Source organism: Solanum tuberosum, unplaced genomic scaffold, assembly GCF_000226075.1.
Source record: "Solanum tuberosum cultivar DM 1-3 516 R44 unplaced genomic scaffold, SolTub_3.0 scf00032, whole genome shotgun sequence".
Taxonomy (NCBI): Eukaryota; Viridiplantae; Streptophyta; class Magnoliopsida; order Solanales; family Solanaceae; genus Solanum; species Solanum tuberosum.
In genome coordinates, this window is record NW_006238958.1 from 1129840 (window position 1) to 1147935 (window position 18096).

At 31.2% G+C, this 18096-nt stretch overlaps 2 protein-coding genes across 2 annotated transcripts; one reads left to right on the forward strand and one right to left on the reverse strand.

The window, feature by feature from the left end:
* Positions 1-908: 908 nt before the first annotated feature.
* On the reverse strand, positions 909-4346 carry LOC102590478 (uncharacterized). Its single transcript, XM_015306417.1, has 4 exons — positions 2881-4346; positions 1770-2795; positions 1312-1704; positions 909-1229 (listed from the first exon to the last, which is right to left on the reverse strand). Exons 2-4 carry the CDS (start codon positions 2430-2432, stop codon positions 1170-1172), a joined length of 1116 nt encoding a protein of 371 aa, XP_015161903.1. The 5' UTR covers positions 2433-2795; positions 2881-4346; the 3' UTR covers positions 909-1169.
* Positions 4347-14008: 9662 nt separating this feature from the next.
* LOC102591075 (auxin-responsive protein SAUR71) lies at positions 14009-15452 on the forward strand. The gene has a single exon (XM_006341967.2). It carries the CDS (start codon positions 14151-14153, stop codon positions 14598-14600), a length of 450 nt encoding a protein of 149 aa, XP_006342029.1. The 5' UTR covers positions 14009-14150; the 3' UTR covers positions 14601-15452.
* The last annotated feature ends 2644 nt before the right edge of the window (positions 15453-18096 follow it).

Here is an 18096-nt window from a genome sequence, read left to right on the forward strand (position 1 = left end):
TTCAAATTCATCGCTTTTTTTGCTTTGTTAGGGTCAATAATGGCAAATGCGGACTTGAATAAGCTTTGTATGGAAGAATTAGACCCAATGCTCAAAGCCGTTGTGCGGTGCAAACATGGCATTTTACTGCATATGCAAATTTTTTGGTCGAAGTCAAATCCCGGAAGGCGGTTTTGGTCCTGCCCCTACTATGGTGTATGTGATTTCTCTTCTTCTATTATTTATTTCGTTGAATTTAATTGATGTTAATCTACTAATTTGATATCTCAGTCTAAGAATTGTAAGTTTTTTCGATGAAGAGACAAAGAAGAAGTCGACCCAAGATTAAAATTTATTCTCCCAAAATTGGTGAACAAAATCAAAGTGTTGGAAGAAGAAGTTCTGAGGATGCAGACGCAAATCAATCAGCAAGTGATCGACAATAATAATGGTGTAGGTTCTATTGAAAGGTGTAGTTTCTATTGGAAGATCATTTTGTGTGTTTTGATTTGTGTTGTTGCTATGTTTATCAACAACCTATTTCAAAGTAGTGAATCAAGTATTGATCTAGTTGAATTGGCATAATAAAGAATTATGTTTTGCTTTGTCATAGTAAGGTACCCTATGTTTAGATTTTGAGGTAATAAGGAATTTTGTTTTTCTTGTAATGCTTTGTATTTATGTCTTTATTGATGTCAATGAAGATTCCAACGGATGATTGTGCAATTGTAAATTAGTTATTCATGCAAACAAGAAAATAGTAGAATGCTTTAATACATCATTTAATCACAACCCAAAAACAAAAGGCATAGAGAAAATATTGTCATAGAATGTCATTGACAACCCAAAACGAAAACAGAAGTCGTTTGATACAATACATCAACATTCAACATAAAAAACTAAAAGGATAGAGAAAATATTGTCAGCCACAACGCCCAAAACAAAAACAAAATTTGTTTGGTAATAATACATCAATATTCTACATAAAAAACAAAAAGCTTAAAATAATGCTGCTGTACTACATTTTCCATGGCTCCTTGGATTGACTTGGATTGTTTGAACTACTTCCTTTTGGGTTTTTTCTTTGTTGCTCACTCATTTCTTGAAGTTTTCTTGTTGATATTGCTGATTTCCCTTTCCATTTAAGCTTGCTTGCAGTACTTGGTTTGAAACCAATATCACCAGTTATGTCAGCTGATCTTGTCACTTTGGTTGCACCAGTAGAGTATCTTTAAGCTTGGCATGCCAGGCTGCACCCAATTTATGAAAAATAATTAGTAGCAAAAACTTAATTTATGAAGATGATTGATATAATTAGTAGCAAATACTCACATTAAATGCTTTGAATCCATTTTCAGCTTGAAACACGCTCATCCCATGATTGATGATCTTTTGTATTACATTTCCCCTGCCCCTTTCTCTTTTACTAGTAGTTGGCAATGAAGTAGGTGGTGTTGGATGTTCAAGATATGCAAGATGTACATGAGGTGTTTTTCTTGGTCTTCTTTTAGTAGTAGTTGGTGTTGGATGTTCAAGATATGCAGGATGTGCATGAGGTGTTTTTATTGGTCTTCCTCTTTTACTAGTAGTAGGCAAGAAAGTTGCAGTAGGTGGAGGAGGAGCACTATGTGTTGGATATGTAAGAGGTGTTGAAGGTGCAGTAGGTGTTTTTCTTGGTCTTCCTCTTCCCCTTTTTACTGGAGGCTCACCTTCTATTGATGGATTCTAAATATACAAAGAAGAAGTTAGAAAATGATTATAGTTAATATCAATACAAGTAAAAATATTACCTTTGGTCTGCCTCTTCCCCTGCCTGAACATGATGTTTTGCCTCTTTCCCTACCTGAACTTGATGTGCTGCCTCTTCCATTACCTGAACCTGATGGTTCCTCCCTTGCTGATGATTGAACATTTTGTAGACAACCTCTCTTGTTATGACCTCTACCATTACAATTACTGCAGGTCATGGCAAGTCCAGTTCTAGGCAACTTTCTTGGTTTCTTTGTTTCTCCAGCTTCTTTCCTTCTAAGCTTACTTGGCCTTCCAGGTATGCTTTTAGTTTCAGGTGGTGCAACTGTTGGATTAGTAGATATAGGACATATTTCCATGTTTGTGATTGGTTGAAGAACATTAGCATAGGTTCTCAAGTAAGTTTCCTTACTGTAGCAACTATCAATATAGTCAACAAGATCACATTTCTTGAAGTATATTACAATATGTGCACATGGTATGCCCTTTAATTGCCATACTCTACAGCTACAAGTTCTTCTGCCAAGATCCACAGTGTGTTGACATAGTCCCTCTCTTACTTCAAACCCAGCAACTTCATTAAATTCAATATTACAATTCATTGACCTGTCAATATTTTCTTGTAGTACCTTCAAAGCCATTGGAGAGAAATTGCACTTCCAAGTATTGGTAAACTCCCTTAAATTACCTATTCTTGTCATCATCTTCACTCTAATCTCTTCAAGCAAGTAATAATTGTCTTATGCCTTGCTATCAATATCCATGCATTAAAACACTAAGACATGTTATTATCTACAGAATCACATTTTACTCTAGTATTGAAGTAAACCTTACACCAGTACTCTATGTTGTAGTACATTAAGGCATCTATCATTTCTTTTGGACCAAGACACATCATCTTCTCCACATTGTTTCTTAATTAAGACAAAAATACCTTTGATAATCCTACAAAATTGTTGTCTTCTTTGGAGGCCTCTCCAGTCCTTAGCACAGTTAGCTAAGATGTGTCTAGCACACATTCTATGTTCTGCAGCAGGCAATAAATCTTCAATGGCCGCAGACAATCCCTATAAATATATGTAGTTATGTTATAATAACATATACAATATTAAAACTAATAAATACAAATAAAAAAATTAAAAGTACACATACATTTTGCATATCTGTAATCGAGGTGAAATCTGCACCATCTCTTAGTCCCAGATCAGTCTTTAATAGCTTGACAAACCATGTCCATGTATTTTTGTTCTCATACTTAACCACTGCCCAAGATAGTGGCAACATCTGGCTATTACCATCCTTGACAACAATAACTAACAACTGCCCTTTGCAAACACCTTTAAGGAAACAACCATTTAAACTTATGCATTTTGTACAATTCAAGAATGCCTTCTTCAATGAATCAAAATAGATATAAAAGCTTTTAAATACAGGCCTACCAAGTGCATATGGTTTATCCAATTTAACAACACAAGTGGTTCCTGGATTGGTCCTTAATAGTTCATCCTTGTAGTCAAGAATTCTTCCAAATTCAACAATATGATCACCCATAATATCTTTCAACACCTTAGCTCTTGCTTTCCTAACAGTAGTCTTGCCAACATGAACTTTAAGCTTTTTTCTAATCAGGATAGCAAATTCAAAACTCTTTGTCTAAAGACTGTAGATATGTACTTTGCATTACACAAATAATTTCTGGTTGTTGAATTACAAGTATGCTTTAGATTGTAAGTCTTAATCATGAAATCATTTGTTGTGTTGTCAAGACATGCATACAAAAGCCATGGACAACTATCAATGCACCTAACTCTAACTCTTTTTGGCTCATTCACCCACTTATTTACCTGAACTTTTCTTTAGACAACATATTTAGTTGCTGCTCTTCTAAATTCATTCACATCTGAAAAGACCATACCCAACTGCCATACAACTTTCTTAGCAGTAGGGTCATGAATAATTTTATTTTATTTTGTGTTTTTCCTTCTTGATATATTTACCCTTCTAGGTAAATTAACCCAACCAGAATCAGAACTGGTTGCATCAGAATTGTGTTCATCTTCATCACAACACTCATCTTCATCTATTTCAAAATTGTTAGCATCAGAACTTGGATAGTATGGCTCATCACCTCCTAACCTTCCTTCAACACTTATTTTTCCTGTTTCAGTTTCATCAAAACCTAAATCTGGTCCAGCTTCACCTACTGGTACCTCTTCAGTGTCAGCTTGTACTCTCTCATTTCTTTTTCTTCTTTGAAAAGTCCTCTTTTCAACCCTCAAATCCCTAACCTCCTCATGCATATCACTATCATAATCCTCATCATCATCTCCAATTAATTCACCTTCAGTATCAACACTCTCTTCAGTTGAGTAATCAGAACCATCTTCTTCCATTAAATCAGATCCAACTAAACCTACATCTATATCATTAATATCTACAGTGTTGGATCTACACTAACAAGATCTGCAATAGCTGGATCTGGATCTAGATCTGTACTAGCAGGATCTGTAGTAGCAGAATTTGTAGTGGATGGATTTGTAGTATTGATTGGAGTTGAGGTGGAAGATGTTCTAGCAACAGTAGCAGCTGTAGTTTGAGGTGTTGTAGTAAAAGGGTCCTCACCAGATAAAGTTTCATCACCAACCACAATGTTTGGACCACAATTTGATTTAGCCCCTTTATTGAAAGTTGAACCAGATTCCTCTCTATCCTCATGGCTAATATTTTCTAATAAAATAAGGTCGGGGTCCACAACTGCTTCATCAATCATGTGTTTCACATACATCTCCACAATATCTCCATCTTTCAAAGAACAACATAGGTCTGAAATATCCAGATCATTGTCTATATCTTCCAAAATGCCACTGTCAGTGGGGTTAATAATAAATGTGCAAGTTGTGGTGAATCCCAATTCTTTAATGTAGCCTCTTAATTCAAAATAGGATATCTTATCCACATCAACATCTAAAAATTATGTAACTTGCCCACCCGTATATATTGGTTGTCCACTATGATACCATCTTAAGGTAACCAAGGTGAACCCACTCATCTCCTACCTGAATGGAATGAAAGAACAGAGAATATTTAAACTACACATTGTACATTAAACACACACAATAGGTAAATATGAACATATCATCATTATAACAACGAAAATTGTAAACTTACTATGTCATAGTATCATATCATTACGAACATATATAACATTAAACGAGAAAGGAAACACTACATGGCTAACAATATGAAGATAATATTGTATAAATTGAACAATGGAATGTTATTTTACCAAAATCCAGTTATTGCTCTTCATTTTTTTGTCAATTTCATAATCCTAATCAAACACAATAATCAATATCGTTCAAAATCGCTAGTAAAGAACTAACCTTAGAGAAAACTTTGACCCAACAAACGAAAAAATCTAAACGAACCTTCCCAACCTTCCCAACAAACTTCGATTAGAACGAAATCTCAAATCGAAGAGAATGGGGGTGAATTTGGTCAGATCAAAAAAAGGTTAGGGTTTAGAGAACGAAAAAGGAAAAATGAAAAGATTAAGGGAAATTCGTGGGTTCTGGGGTCCAGTCATTATGTGGCAGCGCGTGTAAACAAACATTTAATTATATCTGGTTTATTTGGACATGTTAGTAAATAAGGGTGAGAAAATTAGTAAAAAAAATGTTAGGGGGGTAATAGGACCCCCGTTAAGTATAAGTGTGTAGTTGGAAATTTGGCTATAGGTTAGGGGGGTTTTGGCCATTTTCTCCATAAATAAATGTATGTGCTTACACAATAAAATTACATTAAGCCAATGACCTTCAACGAGTTAAACTATATTAATGAAAGATACCAATATATGTTGTACTGGAATTGTTGAGATATCTCCCTCCTTTCTAAAGATATCAAGAATACAAATTCTTCCAACTTTGAAAGTACCGGAAAGTACCGATAGATACTATCATATAAAAAGAAGAGGTGGTCTGACTAACTCAATGAAGTGAATTTTTCAAAAACATGCTCAGAAAAATGGAGTTTTTGAAAAGAAAAAGAAATCCATTTTATCATTTAGACGAAAAAATTATTATGATTCTTAAGAACTCAACAGGCCCTTCCCCTTCAAATCAAACAAACAAAGAAGGAAAAAATATTGAGACTGTCATCCTAAAAAATAAACCTTTTAATGTGTGATTCAAATTTAATTAAATTTCAATGTGGATATCAAACGTAGAACAAGAAAAGAAAACTTTACTTAAAGATAAAAATGTGTGAAATTTTTTATTGTTGTTTTGAAATATAAGATATATGCGCATGGAGTGGTGCCAACTTCTTGGTGATTATAAAATATGGTGTAACATGTTTAATTATCCGAGATTGTCGTGCTTAATCCAACATGATTAACGTAAAAGCCAAAAAGGATAAAAAGATTCTTCAAGAAATCACAAATTAAATTAAACAACCAACATAAAACATTTGTTAATGGGTTTAAAGTTAAAAATATACACATGTCACCTCTCTACCACTCAAAAGTATCCATGCAATTTATACTATAATGTTGTTTTAATTTTCTTCTTATTACCTAAACCAATCTCTCTTTTAGTTTTATCTGCTGAGTCGAGGATCAATCGAATATACTCTTTATTTTTAAGATAAGAATAGTGTTATTTTATAACTATATTAAATATATTATTATTATCGTTTTATCTGAAATTTGTCGTTTGTATCCAAATTCTCTTAACTTTACCAAATCCTTTTACAGGCTGCGACTTTTAAGACAAACACCAAAACAAAATAGGGAAAAAAACAACAATAAAAAGGCATGCACACGAACAATTGACAGTTCAAAGTCCATAATTTCACCCACAAAAAAAAATCTGTATAAATACAACTAAATCTTATCCGAAACATATTTTATTTCTTTAATTTTAATAGAGAGTAAAAAAGAATCACATGGTCACAATAAGAGTATAATTCCCTTCTTCCAATTTGCTATACTGCCAAAGAAAAAACAAAGTTCCTATCAAGAAGATTCTAGAGAAAAATTTACATAATACATAATATTTTCGAATAAAATTGAGCCATTTTTTGAAACAAGAGATTTTCAAATAAAGTTGAATAACGTTGTATATAAATTTTTTATCCTAAGTTCCTAACCTAATGTTTTAAAATTTTGAAGTACTAATTTGTGTACCTAATTTAGCGAACCAAAATTTGAAGACTTTGAGTACATCAGATACGGTCTCTAAGCTAAATTTAAAATAAATATAATGAAGCGCTAGCTGGATTCAAACCATAGTCTCGTGGTTGGTTCGTCTGCAGTGCCTTGTACCAGCAGCACAAGAACAATCTTATGCCCCTTATGGATTCACTATTAATTATATCCTAATTTCTGTTAGTTTCTCAAGATAAATATACATATATATACATGAGTTTTTCTGAAGTTAACGGACGCACGTGCACCCGATGGGTTCGCCTCTGAACACACTCTCCCTCTCGATATATTCTATACATCCACCACTCTCTCTATGTTTCTTGAGATGTTAGACGATTTTTTTGTTTGTACATCAATTAATAAGAATAATGTGATAAAATATTACTCATAATATTCTATTTTATGTGATTTTTTTTTTAATCTCTTAAAAAAATGTCATCTTACTATATTTAGAAATAATTTAACTTATAAATTCCCCTTCACTGTAAATGAAATGACAGTCAACCACATAAATATTTAAAATTGGTTTTAAACCACAAGTTTTGAAAAAAAGTCTTTTTTTTAACAGCATGCAAGTTAAAAATATCACATAAAATAAGACAGAAAGTAATTATTTATTAAGATACCTATAAAATAATGACAATTAAAAATAAACGGAATGAATAAGATAACAAAGTTTAAGTACAAAATATAGCCGTGATTAGATCACGGAACCGCAAAATACGGCTAATCTAGTCAACATAACGCCCACGGTTTTTTACTTATTTCTCACTGTAATTTTCCATTTAAAAATACAACTGGGCCGTATAATAACGGGCCCATGTGGGTCCATAAGAGGCCCGTGATAACTGTTCACTATACAACTAAGCTTCTACGAACCTAGACGTTCCAACTCAAAAGGCAAAAATAATATTCTAACAAATATCATATTCAAAAAAATTGCTTATTGGTCCATTTGAAATAAACCGAGACGGAATCAAGGTGATAGAAGGGGTTCATCTAAAGCGCAATCGTTAAAATAATACATTGTATAGAAAACGTTTAATATGATATTTATGTCTATATATATACATTGTTAACCGAACACTTTCGACTCGATTTGAGAATCTATTTTGAGTCTGTTTGATGAAAATTCTAACTTCGATATCGTGGATGAGATGGGTCCCACCTTACAAGAGAGCAAATGGGAGGTTGATGAGTTCCAAGAAGGGTGCCATGTCAGCTTCTGGAGTTTACGTGAGATAACGGTATTCTTGAAAAGTGGACTCTTTGTTGCCATGTCATCAATCTGGATTTTTTTTATATCCAGCAATTAAATAGCTGCTTGGCTTTTTATTTGGATCCCACGTTATTTTTAATTTGTTTATTTGAATCCCACATATATTTCACTTTTTTGTTCTACTAGGCAAGCAACACTAAAATATTAGAAGTAGACTGCAGGACGAACGTTCGATATTCGATTCAATATTTTAAAATTTTGATTTCGATTATTGAGTATTGAACATTTAAATTCGATTAGATAAATTAAATTTTGGTACAATAATTTAGTAATTGTGTATCGAATAAAAATATATTTTAACAAAATATTTTTAGTAATTACCAACATTTAACATGTTAGTTATTAGAGAAATCACTTAGATCTTCACTCTCAAACTCTAACATTATGGATTGAATTTGTCGGCACACATATAAATCATAATTACTTAGCAAGGGGGTTGTTTGATATTCTGTTCGGTATTTTTAAAGTTTAGTTTCAATAATTCGATAATTATAAGTAGATATTAAAAATCGAACTTTTAAAGTTTGATATGATATTATTGTAATCAAACTTAGATATGAAAAGTGATTTGGTAATCCCTAGCTTAAATTTACCAAACTTATTAAATGTAGTTTTTGGTCGCAATCTTATCAAGAACAATATTATCTACAAACATAAAATAAATAAATAAAAAGTGTAATCTATGAAGAGAAAATTGAATCAATATTCATTCACTTAAACCAGAGATCCCAAAATGATTTACACACAAATTGGCATTACCCTTCAAAATCTTAACATATATTCCCAAATCCATTTTAATATATTTGCCTATACCCCTCAATAATTCATAAAAGTGTGGTATTTATGTCTCAAACAAAAACATTTTTTTAAAATTTTAGTCACAATTTGATTTATTGGAAAGGATTAATTAATCTATAAATGAATATGTGCATGTTGGGAGTAAATGTATTTTAAATTTAGAAAATATTAATGTTGTTAGTTTGGAGGAATATTTGCACAAAACATTGAACATTGTTGGATAAATAAATATAAAATTGTTGGATAAATGAAGAGTGATACTTTAAATAAAATAAAATTAGAGCAAGTGGGGGCATTTATGCAGTTAAAGACTTTTTGGGGGGATGAATTTGTACCCTTTTAAAGCATGCGGGACCATAATTTGTTTCCTACTAGCCCTTCTTGATACTTTTTATTATTACAATTTTGTCCCAATTAATTTGAGATATCCAAAAATCTATGAAAAAATTCATTACTTAATTAGATAAGCAAAAAACTTATGCAGTATTAATTTCAATTTTTGGATGCTTAAAATACATACCACATGTTAAGGTATTTGTGTTCAAAGGATCAATAATATGGTCAAATCTCTATGTTACGATATCGTTTATTCAGGTATTTTTTTATTGTTGTAGATAAACGCTATTATATAAACTACTAAAAATGAATGAAATGATCCACATCAGACGAGATGAGATTCGTAGACTCCTTGTAAGGCCTGAACAATTCTCCTCCATTTGAGCTAGCTTTTGAATATGAAATAACCTCAAAAACTATTTTACATTGTATTAGAGTCAGTGTTATTGTATCTGGTATGATATTCATACACTATGTGAGGGTTGTGAATATACTCTTGATATATGATTGTAGACGTTCCAGCCTGAATAATTAATTAATTATAAAGAAATGTTATTATAAAGAATGATCATTATAGAGAGATTTGACGGTATAACTTAAAATAAAATTGGAGAAGAGAGTGAGGGAACCAATCATATTTGAGCTAAAAAATATATTTAGAATTTGAAAAGATGGGCTATGATATAATAATAGATTAGGAGAAACATATTTTGGAAGTTAGCTTAAAACTGTTAAGGAAATTAACAAAGGGAAAATGGGCCATCCTTGCACATGGGTAATGGTCAGATATGGAGAACCAAAAATATTTATATTATACATTTATAGAAATGTAAAAATACTCAATTTCTTTTATTTATTTTCAATAATAAATGAGTATGATATTTAAAGTAGAACATGAACATGTTGTATATATATATGTCCATTGTCCAACAACCAATTACATATTTATTTAATAAATAATAAAGATGTAAATTATTTATTGGATAAATAGCATTTTTGGTCCCTATATTATTACCTTGTTCTGATTTGAGTTCTCGTATTATTTCACCAAGCGTATTAGACCTTCAATTAATATAAAGGGTGTGATTTTGATCCCTAATACTATCAGAGGTTAAAAACTTAACATAATTACATATCAAAAAATAAATATACAAAAAGTAAAAAAAAAAAAAAACATAGGCTAAAAATCTCCTATGTTTGCTCGTCTTTTTCAGTTATTTATTTCTTATTATTTATTCGGATAAATTTTTAACATGCGTTAGTATTAGGGATCAAAATCACACATTAACATTAATTAAAGGTTTAATGTGGTTAGTTAAATAACATGAGGACTAAAACTAGGTAAAGTAATAATTCAGGGACCAAAAATGTCATTTACCCTTATTTATTAAATAAATTATGAATATAAATTTTAAATATGTACATAAACTCTAAAATTTGTATCAACTAACAATATAGTATATACTCCATGATTTACATGTTGGAGTAAGAAGATAAAATGTAAATAAATTTGTTAGAATGGCGTGTATTGATTGAGTGAATGAATTGTTGTCTTTCTTATATTATATGGTATTTTATTAATTGATATGAACTAATTTTAGTTGAGTTAATACCAATTAATGTACATTTCTTTTAACGATATCAAAGTAGACATGCATAATACTCTTGTTTCTTGTTTTCACTTAGTGTGGTTGGTGTTGGATTAATTTAAAGATGTAAATAGGAAATGAAGGTTTGTTACTCTCCTAAAGGGTTGTGATTTTTACGAAGGATTGTGACCTTTAAGAAAAGTTGTGTCTTTTCTACAGGGTTGTGGCCATTCGAATGGTTGTCTATTTTCCAAAGAGTTGTGCCCTTTCTAATAAGGTACAATTAACACTTTTTCATGCTATCATTTGTTGTCTATAAATAGAGATGTTTCTCTCATTTTTCAGCATCGAATTCTTCCCTTCTTCTACATACATTTCTTATAAATAAAATCGATCGATCGTGTCTGTGTGTGATCTCGTTGCTATCTTTTTGAATTCGTTGAAATTATCAAAGTTTGAGGTACCTCTTCTTCTTTAATGGTCAATCCGTTTTATCTTGGGAGGATTTATCTACAACCTCGAATACTTGAGGGAATTAAATTTCTAAAGGAAATACAGTGGGTTTTGTGAACTCGAATAGTTCTTTTCTTTTTTATTATTTTTTATTTTCTAATCTGAATACTGGGGACAACATTATTTTTTTGTGGTAATTATGAAGACGTGACATGTGAGAGGTCGACAATTCGTGCGTACGTTAAAAAAAAAACACTTGGAAAGCACACGAACTCCACTATGCCTGTTCTCTACTGTCTTTAGTTCCCTTAATTAGGATTCTAATCAACCCGCTAATTACCAAATTAATCTTAATTAAATAATAATGTTAATTTCACTTTCTTTAAAAATAAAATAAAATATTAGTTTGTTGATATTGGTAGTGCAATTTTTATTTTGTAATAGCTGGTTTTAGGGAAAGATATATATATTTAGTTCAGTACTGTACCAAAAGATTCTAGCAACAACCATATTGCTAATTAGAATATTTTTTTATGTTTTGTTGATTCTGGAAATGTCAACTAGCGGCTTCGAATTAGGAGAAAATCAAAACTTAATTAATTAATTAGTGAAATTACTCATTTTTTGTAATTTGTACTGTCTTTTGCTTTGAACTAATAGTTATAAGTTGGTAGGGCAGTCTTTTATTGAACTTAATTATTGAATTGGTCCAAACATAGAAAAATTGTACGAAGAAGTGCTTAAAAGTAAACATTTACAAATATAAAGTGTTTAATGTTTGTAATAAATCAATAGGGGTATGATATGTATTTGCACAATATAGTTGTTTTTACGACATTAAATTACTTAATAATATTAGATAATATAATTTGATGTAACCATCAATAAGTTTTTACTTGTTTGATGTATGATATGATTAAAAATTTGAATTCCATCAAGGATGAACTTCTTAAGCTTATTTGGACGATTTAAGTGAATTTAGTTGATGTACTAAGTTCATTTACTATCTTCGAATTGAACTATTTATAAAATATGGAAATAAGTAATATTTAGAAATGTATCAAGCTCGTGAATAATTTTTCCAAATAATTGTGACTGCACTTAATGAACTCCACACGTATTAAATTTATAATTTTAAATCTTGAGTAATTCTACTCTTTTTAAATATGAACGTCTAACTTCTTTCACTATTCAATTTACGTGTGTCATTCATCATTCTTACGATTTTCATGAATAGTTCTAAGGTCAAATTCATTATCAATATTTTTTTGTCAAATTTATCAATTGTTTATCATCAATTTCAATCTACTTATTCAAATATGTAACTGTCAGTTTACGTATAATGTAACAAAATTATTTTAACGCTATGTGCTTATCAGTTATTTCCAATCAAATAATTCAAACACAGACAAATTAAGTCAGTAAAAAGAACACTTATTTCAAAGTAAACTCCTATCCTCCATATTGATTGAAAAATGAAAAGACAACAAAACATAGAGGATTCGTGTGTGCTTAATTTTCCTTTATTTAGTTAACTGTCGATAAGTGGCTAATTAATATGTTTTTTTTTTTATTTTCTTGGAAAGATAAGGGATATGCATCTTTCATTAGATTACGTAAAACGTTTCAACAAAAAATAATAATATATAGTTAAAGATTACGTAAAACATTAGAGCCACATAATATTAATTAGTTAAGAGCTTCTAATTTTATATTTTTTAAAATTATACTAATTGACTTTGGCTCTTACGTTAGTTTTTGCTACTTCATAAAATTCCAGGGACGTCACCTCTGACATCTTCCTCGTATAACATTTAGAAAAGATTATACCGTAACAAAAGAAATATTTAGCGATAATTGAATTAATGTCATTACATCTAGAGTTGCAAAAACTTTTAGTGACATTTATGTAGAGGTATATTTATAAATATTCATATTATATTATAATCGTTAAATATAATATGATCATATAATTGCCACAAAATCCTTTATTTGATAGTGTGAACGTGCATTTCATCAATAGATGAATATGTGTTATGATTTAAAAAAATTTACTTTACATACATATGTGTATACTCAATACACCTTTTTATTTTAACGAGGTATTAGTCGTTTCTTTCTTTTTCGTCGATCACAATAATCTAATCAAAATGACACAAGTTTCCTAGATTCATGAAGAACATGTCCATCTATATAAGTCGGTATAGCTAAGCGCAAATCACATTTCACTTTTAATTTACACAATAAAATAGTGAAAAATCCACATCGAACGTATTCTATATGTCTATTTCCATTTAGCTAACAAAATCATAACTATACAAGTTCCGTTTAAAAGATAAAGATCAATATAAGGTATGGCATGAACAAGTGTGTAAATATATATACCTCTTCAAAATATAAAACGATTTCAAACAATTAATGTCAAAATTGCCTTATAGAGAAACTTCAACGCCGAAATTGAGTAACCCAAAAAACTTTCCATGCCAAAATTGCAAATTACAAAAATATAATGGCAAAAGTCGTAAAATTCCCTAAATTAGAAATAATGGCAAATCTCGTAAATTAATCAATAATCAAGGGTTATTAATTAAATCAAACTTTTATATAAACCCCGCCATCTCCAATCTGAAAATCCTGGAAAAGTAAAACCTTTACTATATTTTCCTTCTAAAAACAGCATCAAAACGACCATCAATTACCCTCAAAACGACAACAAAAAACAAAAAATCAAATTTTCCTTGATACTTTCTCGAGAAAAAAAATGTCTGCTTGTAGTAAAATCCGATACATTGTTCGACTCCGTCAAATGTTACGACGATGGAGGAAGAAGGCCGCGACGACTGCTCGTTGTCGCGTACCGTCTGATGTACCCTCCGGACATATAGCAGTCACAGTAGGCACTGATTGTAAGAGATTTGTGGTGCGAGCGACGTATCTGAACCACCCACTGTTCAAAAAATTGCTAGCACGCGCTGAGGAGGAGTTTGGTTTTTCGAATTCTGGTCCGTTATATATCCCCTGCGATGAATCATTGTTCGAGGAAATATTATGTTACCTAGCTCGCTACGAATCTGATAAAAACAACGTTGGATGTTTCATCAATTTCGAGGATTTTCAAAGATATTGTCATGTTGGTATTCGAAGTAACCTCGATTTCTGGGCTGATTCTAGACCTCTTTTGAATGGAATCTCCGATAAGTCCATTTGGTAATATTGAAATTTCGAGAGTCAATCAAAAAAAATTGACCGAAATTTCATTATATGAGAAGAATAAAAAAATAAAAAGATGGTGATGATTTTGATCCGGGTTCGACTCGTCCGAGTTAGTTCGCCTGCACAGTTAACTCGCTTGACTCGGTTGGTTGATGAGTTTTTTTTCTTTCTTTTACTAATTGAGGGAATTATTCTTTTGCTTATCGAAAATAAAATTTACTGGTAAGTTTAAAGGTTTGTTGATCGTGTACTAAATTGTTGTATTATTAGTGTAATTTTAACTTGTTATAATAGTTAACTTGTTTTATTTTTCACGTTATTAGTTCACTTTTCATGAACAGTTATTTACAGTTATCTTTTAATGATCAGATCAAGTAAAAGATAAATGTAAATAATTGTTCGTGTTTTGTGGAATTAGTAACATGAGAAATAAAACAATTAATTTATTATAGCAAGGAAATTTATACTGATAGTGTAAGAATTATTTACACGATTAATAAAAAAAAGTTAATTCCTTTTTATATACATTTTTTACGATGAATTGAGGTGGGATGATCGGGTCACGAGTCAAGAGTCAAGTATACTCCGGAGAATGTGATTGGAGATGGCAAAACGGTGGGCGAGTCGTTTTTTACCACTGAGTCGTCCCGGGTTCGACTCGGAGTGAAAATTCAACAACACAGAGACAAATTAATAAGTACTGTGATTACTCCTATTAATTAATGGATTATCGCTATTAGCTTATTGTAAATTTTTATTTTTGTGTAACATGATTATTGTTGATTGATGAATCAAAAAATGTAGAGAAAATTTATTCAAAATCTATTCAAACTCTTAAATTATCAGTTTCCGTGTACCATGTTTAAGACCACAATAATTGAAGGATATTTTGATACGTTCTAAAACTCTGTATCAAGTTAAAGTCAGACACAATTTTTAAACTAAGACAAATAAATTGAGACGAATTTGGTTTATATATAGTGTGGAATAATTGAGGCGTAACGTGCAGGTCGTTGTGAGAGTTATAATGACATCCCCATGTGAAAAACTACAGTACTCTCTCACGTACCACGTACTATATTATTTGTGTTGGTGTGGGGGTTGGAAATGATGTTTTTTGTTTGATCTATTCCTATGTTTTGTCAAATCACATGAAACTCTTAACAACTTCTACATTGAATAGCATGTAATAGTACCTACTTATTTTGCATGAGTATAACTAGCAGAGTGAGTATTTGCGGTCGAATTCATAGCTCGTTTTAGTTATTGAGTTTATGGCGAAAAATTTATATATCATGTTATTGGAACCATTCTTTTGAAGAATGACAACATGGAACAGTTATTAAGTATATGAACCTAGCAAAATGAAAGCACTTGTTCTTTATTTTGTCATCATTGTAGTGTTTTCATTTTTGCTTAATGCTTACCAACCATGGTATTTATTTTAGGGCTGAATTAATTTGAATTCACGTTGCATAAGGTCATGACCTTATTTAGGCACATCTCGCTAGCTATAGCTAATTGAATTTTCTTATATTTTAAGGACTCGAGTTCGAGATCTCAAATTTAAGAATAAAGATATCATATTCATTTTGATGATACCATTATTGGTTATTGGGCTTGACTGACATACTGGCAAATAGGAAGAATCAATGGAAAGAAAAAGAAAAGAACATTTGTTTTTTTGAAAAATATATATTAGGTCTTAAAAGGAAGGCTAGTGATTGAACATTAATGATGATGTTAGTTTTGGAATAATTTCTAATATTCTTTTCAGAAAAGAAATATGAAGCTGCCAAATAAGATACAGCTCATATTTGGGACTTTTGACTTTAAATTCAAATTAATCCTTTTGACTTGTTCTACTAGTTCAACTTCTTTGTTATAATACTTAATCGAAATACTTGCATGATTTGATTTTCAAATGGACTAGTCTTAAATTTCTAATAATCAAACTTATGTCTAGCAGGACATGAGTTTTTTCAAGGCGCAAAACATAACTAGTGAAATATTATTCCCCCGCAAAAAAGTTGTTCGCCCTGATTAATGGTCCAGCCTAGGAAAACATGGGCCTTAACAGCTAAATGGGCCACACCCATAAAGACATGAACATACATAGGCATTACCAGCAGAATGGGCCTGATCCAGAAATACATGAACTTACATGGGCATTATAAGCTCAATGGGCCTGACCCAAAAAGACATTAACAACTTGTATGTTTACATGTAATATCTCTAGAGTGTGGCAAGTGCAAATAGACGATTTGAAACGCGCTATTTAAGAAATATAATAACCGAAAAACTGAGAATAAATAGAGCATTACATATGTTGATCACATAGCACTGAAGACGTGGAATTTCGTTTACCAACATCGACCATAGCTCTTGAAGGGGGAGGAGGATGAGCGAAGGATGAACATACTCTTGTCTGAAGTTTGTCGAGTTGATAATTGGTTATAATTTAAATACTTCTGTGAAAGTGGCTATGGGGTGCAATTGTTGCCTCTAGAATGGAGTAAAACATAAGCAATTACAAAGATTTGTGCTGGTCCATTTCTGTAGTCATCAAACTTTCTTAAAATAGCCACAAAAGCCCATCTATAAGTATTCTACCATAATTTGAGTCTTCCTTTAGTTTTAGGCCATCTTTTCCTTGGGCTTTAACATTAACATTGTTGATGACTAATCCATGATATATTAAAAATGGGTTGATCATTATATTTTCTTGTGGGCATAAGTTTATATTTGTGTGGCATAATATACACAAGTTAAATCGTAAAAAACATAACAAATTATGTCGTACTACATAAATTCATTTCTACATAACTTAAGTCGACCAGAAGCCACTCTACAAGGAACCCTCTTCGGATTCCTTATTCCATTTTTTGATCCTTTTAAGGCGTTGCCTAATATCAAGCTCGTCTATCTCATTTTCGGACCGAGGCAAAAAAAAAAGATTCAAAAGTGGAAGGTAAGCACACGTGATTGTATGGTCAAAAGAATGGAGCACATGTGAACCACTTATAAATAGTTAATTGGCCTAATATATATGTGTGTCCATCTACATACCAACAAAAGAGCCTCTCTCTCTATATATATATAGATTATTAGTTTAGTGCCCATTTATGTATCTATCAACATTATAATAAAAGGCTGCCAATATTTTTGGAGTTATGTTTCTTTTTTGGTCTGCCAAAACTCAAAAGAAGCAACAAAACGAAATCTAAAACATAACGAGAATTTCCACAAATCAATTTAATGATGATTTCTGCAATTCTGTGGTCCTCTTAACCTACTTGTATTTGGCACCACTCTACTACTCATTTAAAGCCACTCAAAAAGCATATAGGACGTATCCGAAAAATAATTATATTTTTTTCCGTAGAAATAATGTAATGTATGATCGAATCCAGGTTGAATGTCAATATATACTTCTGAATGATCGAAAAATCAAAAGAGATATTATCATAATGCAGGATAAAAAAAATTGTACT

Coding starts and splice junctions, on each gene's coding strand:
- LOC102590478 (XM_015306417.1), bottom strand. CDS start 2,432: ATGATGACAAGAATAGGTAATTTAAGGGAGTTTACCAATACTTGGAAG. Junction 1,705..1,769: donor GGGGAAGAGGCAGACCAAAG/GTAATATTTTTA, acceptor TTGTATATTTAG/AATCCATCAATAGAAGGTGA. Junction 1,230..1,311: donor ATGGATTCAAAGCATTTAAT/GTGAGTATTTGC, acceptor AATTGGGTGCAG/CCTGGCATGCCAAGCTTAAA.
- LOC102591075 (XM_006341967.2), top strand. CDS start 14,151: ATGTCTGCTTGTAGTAAAATCCGATACATTGTTCGACTCCGTCAAATG.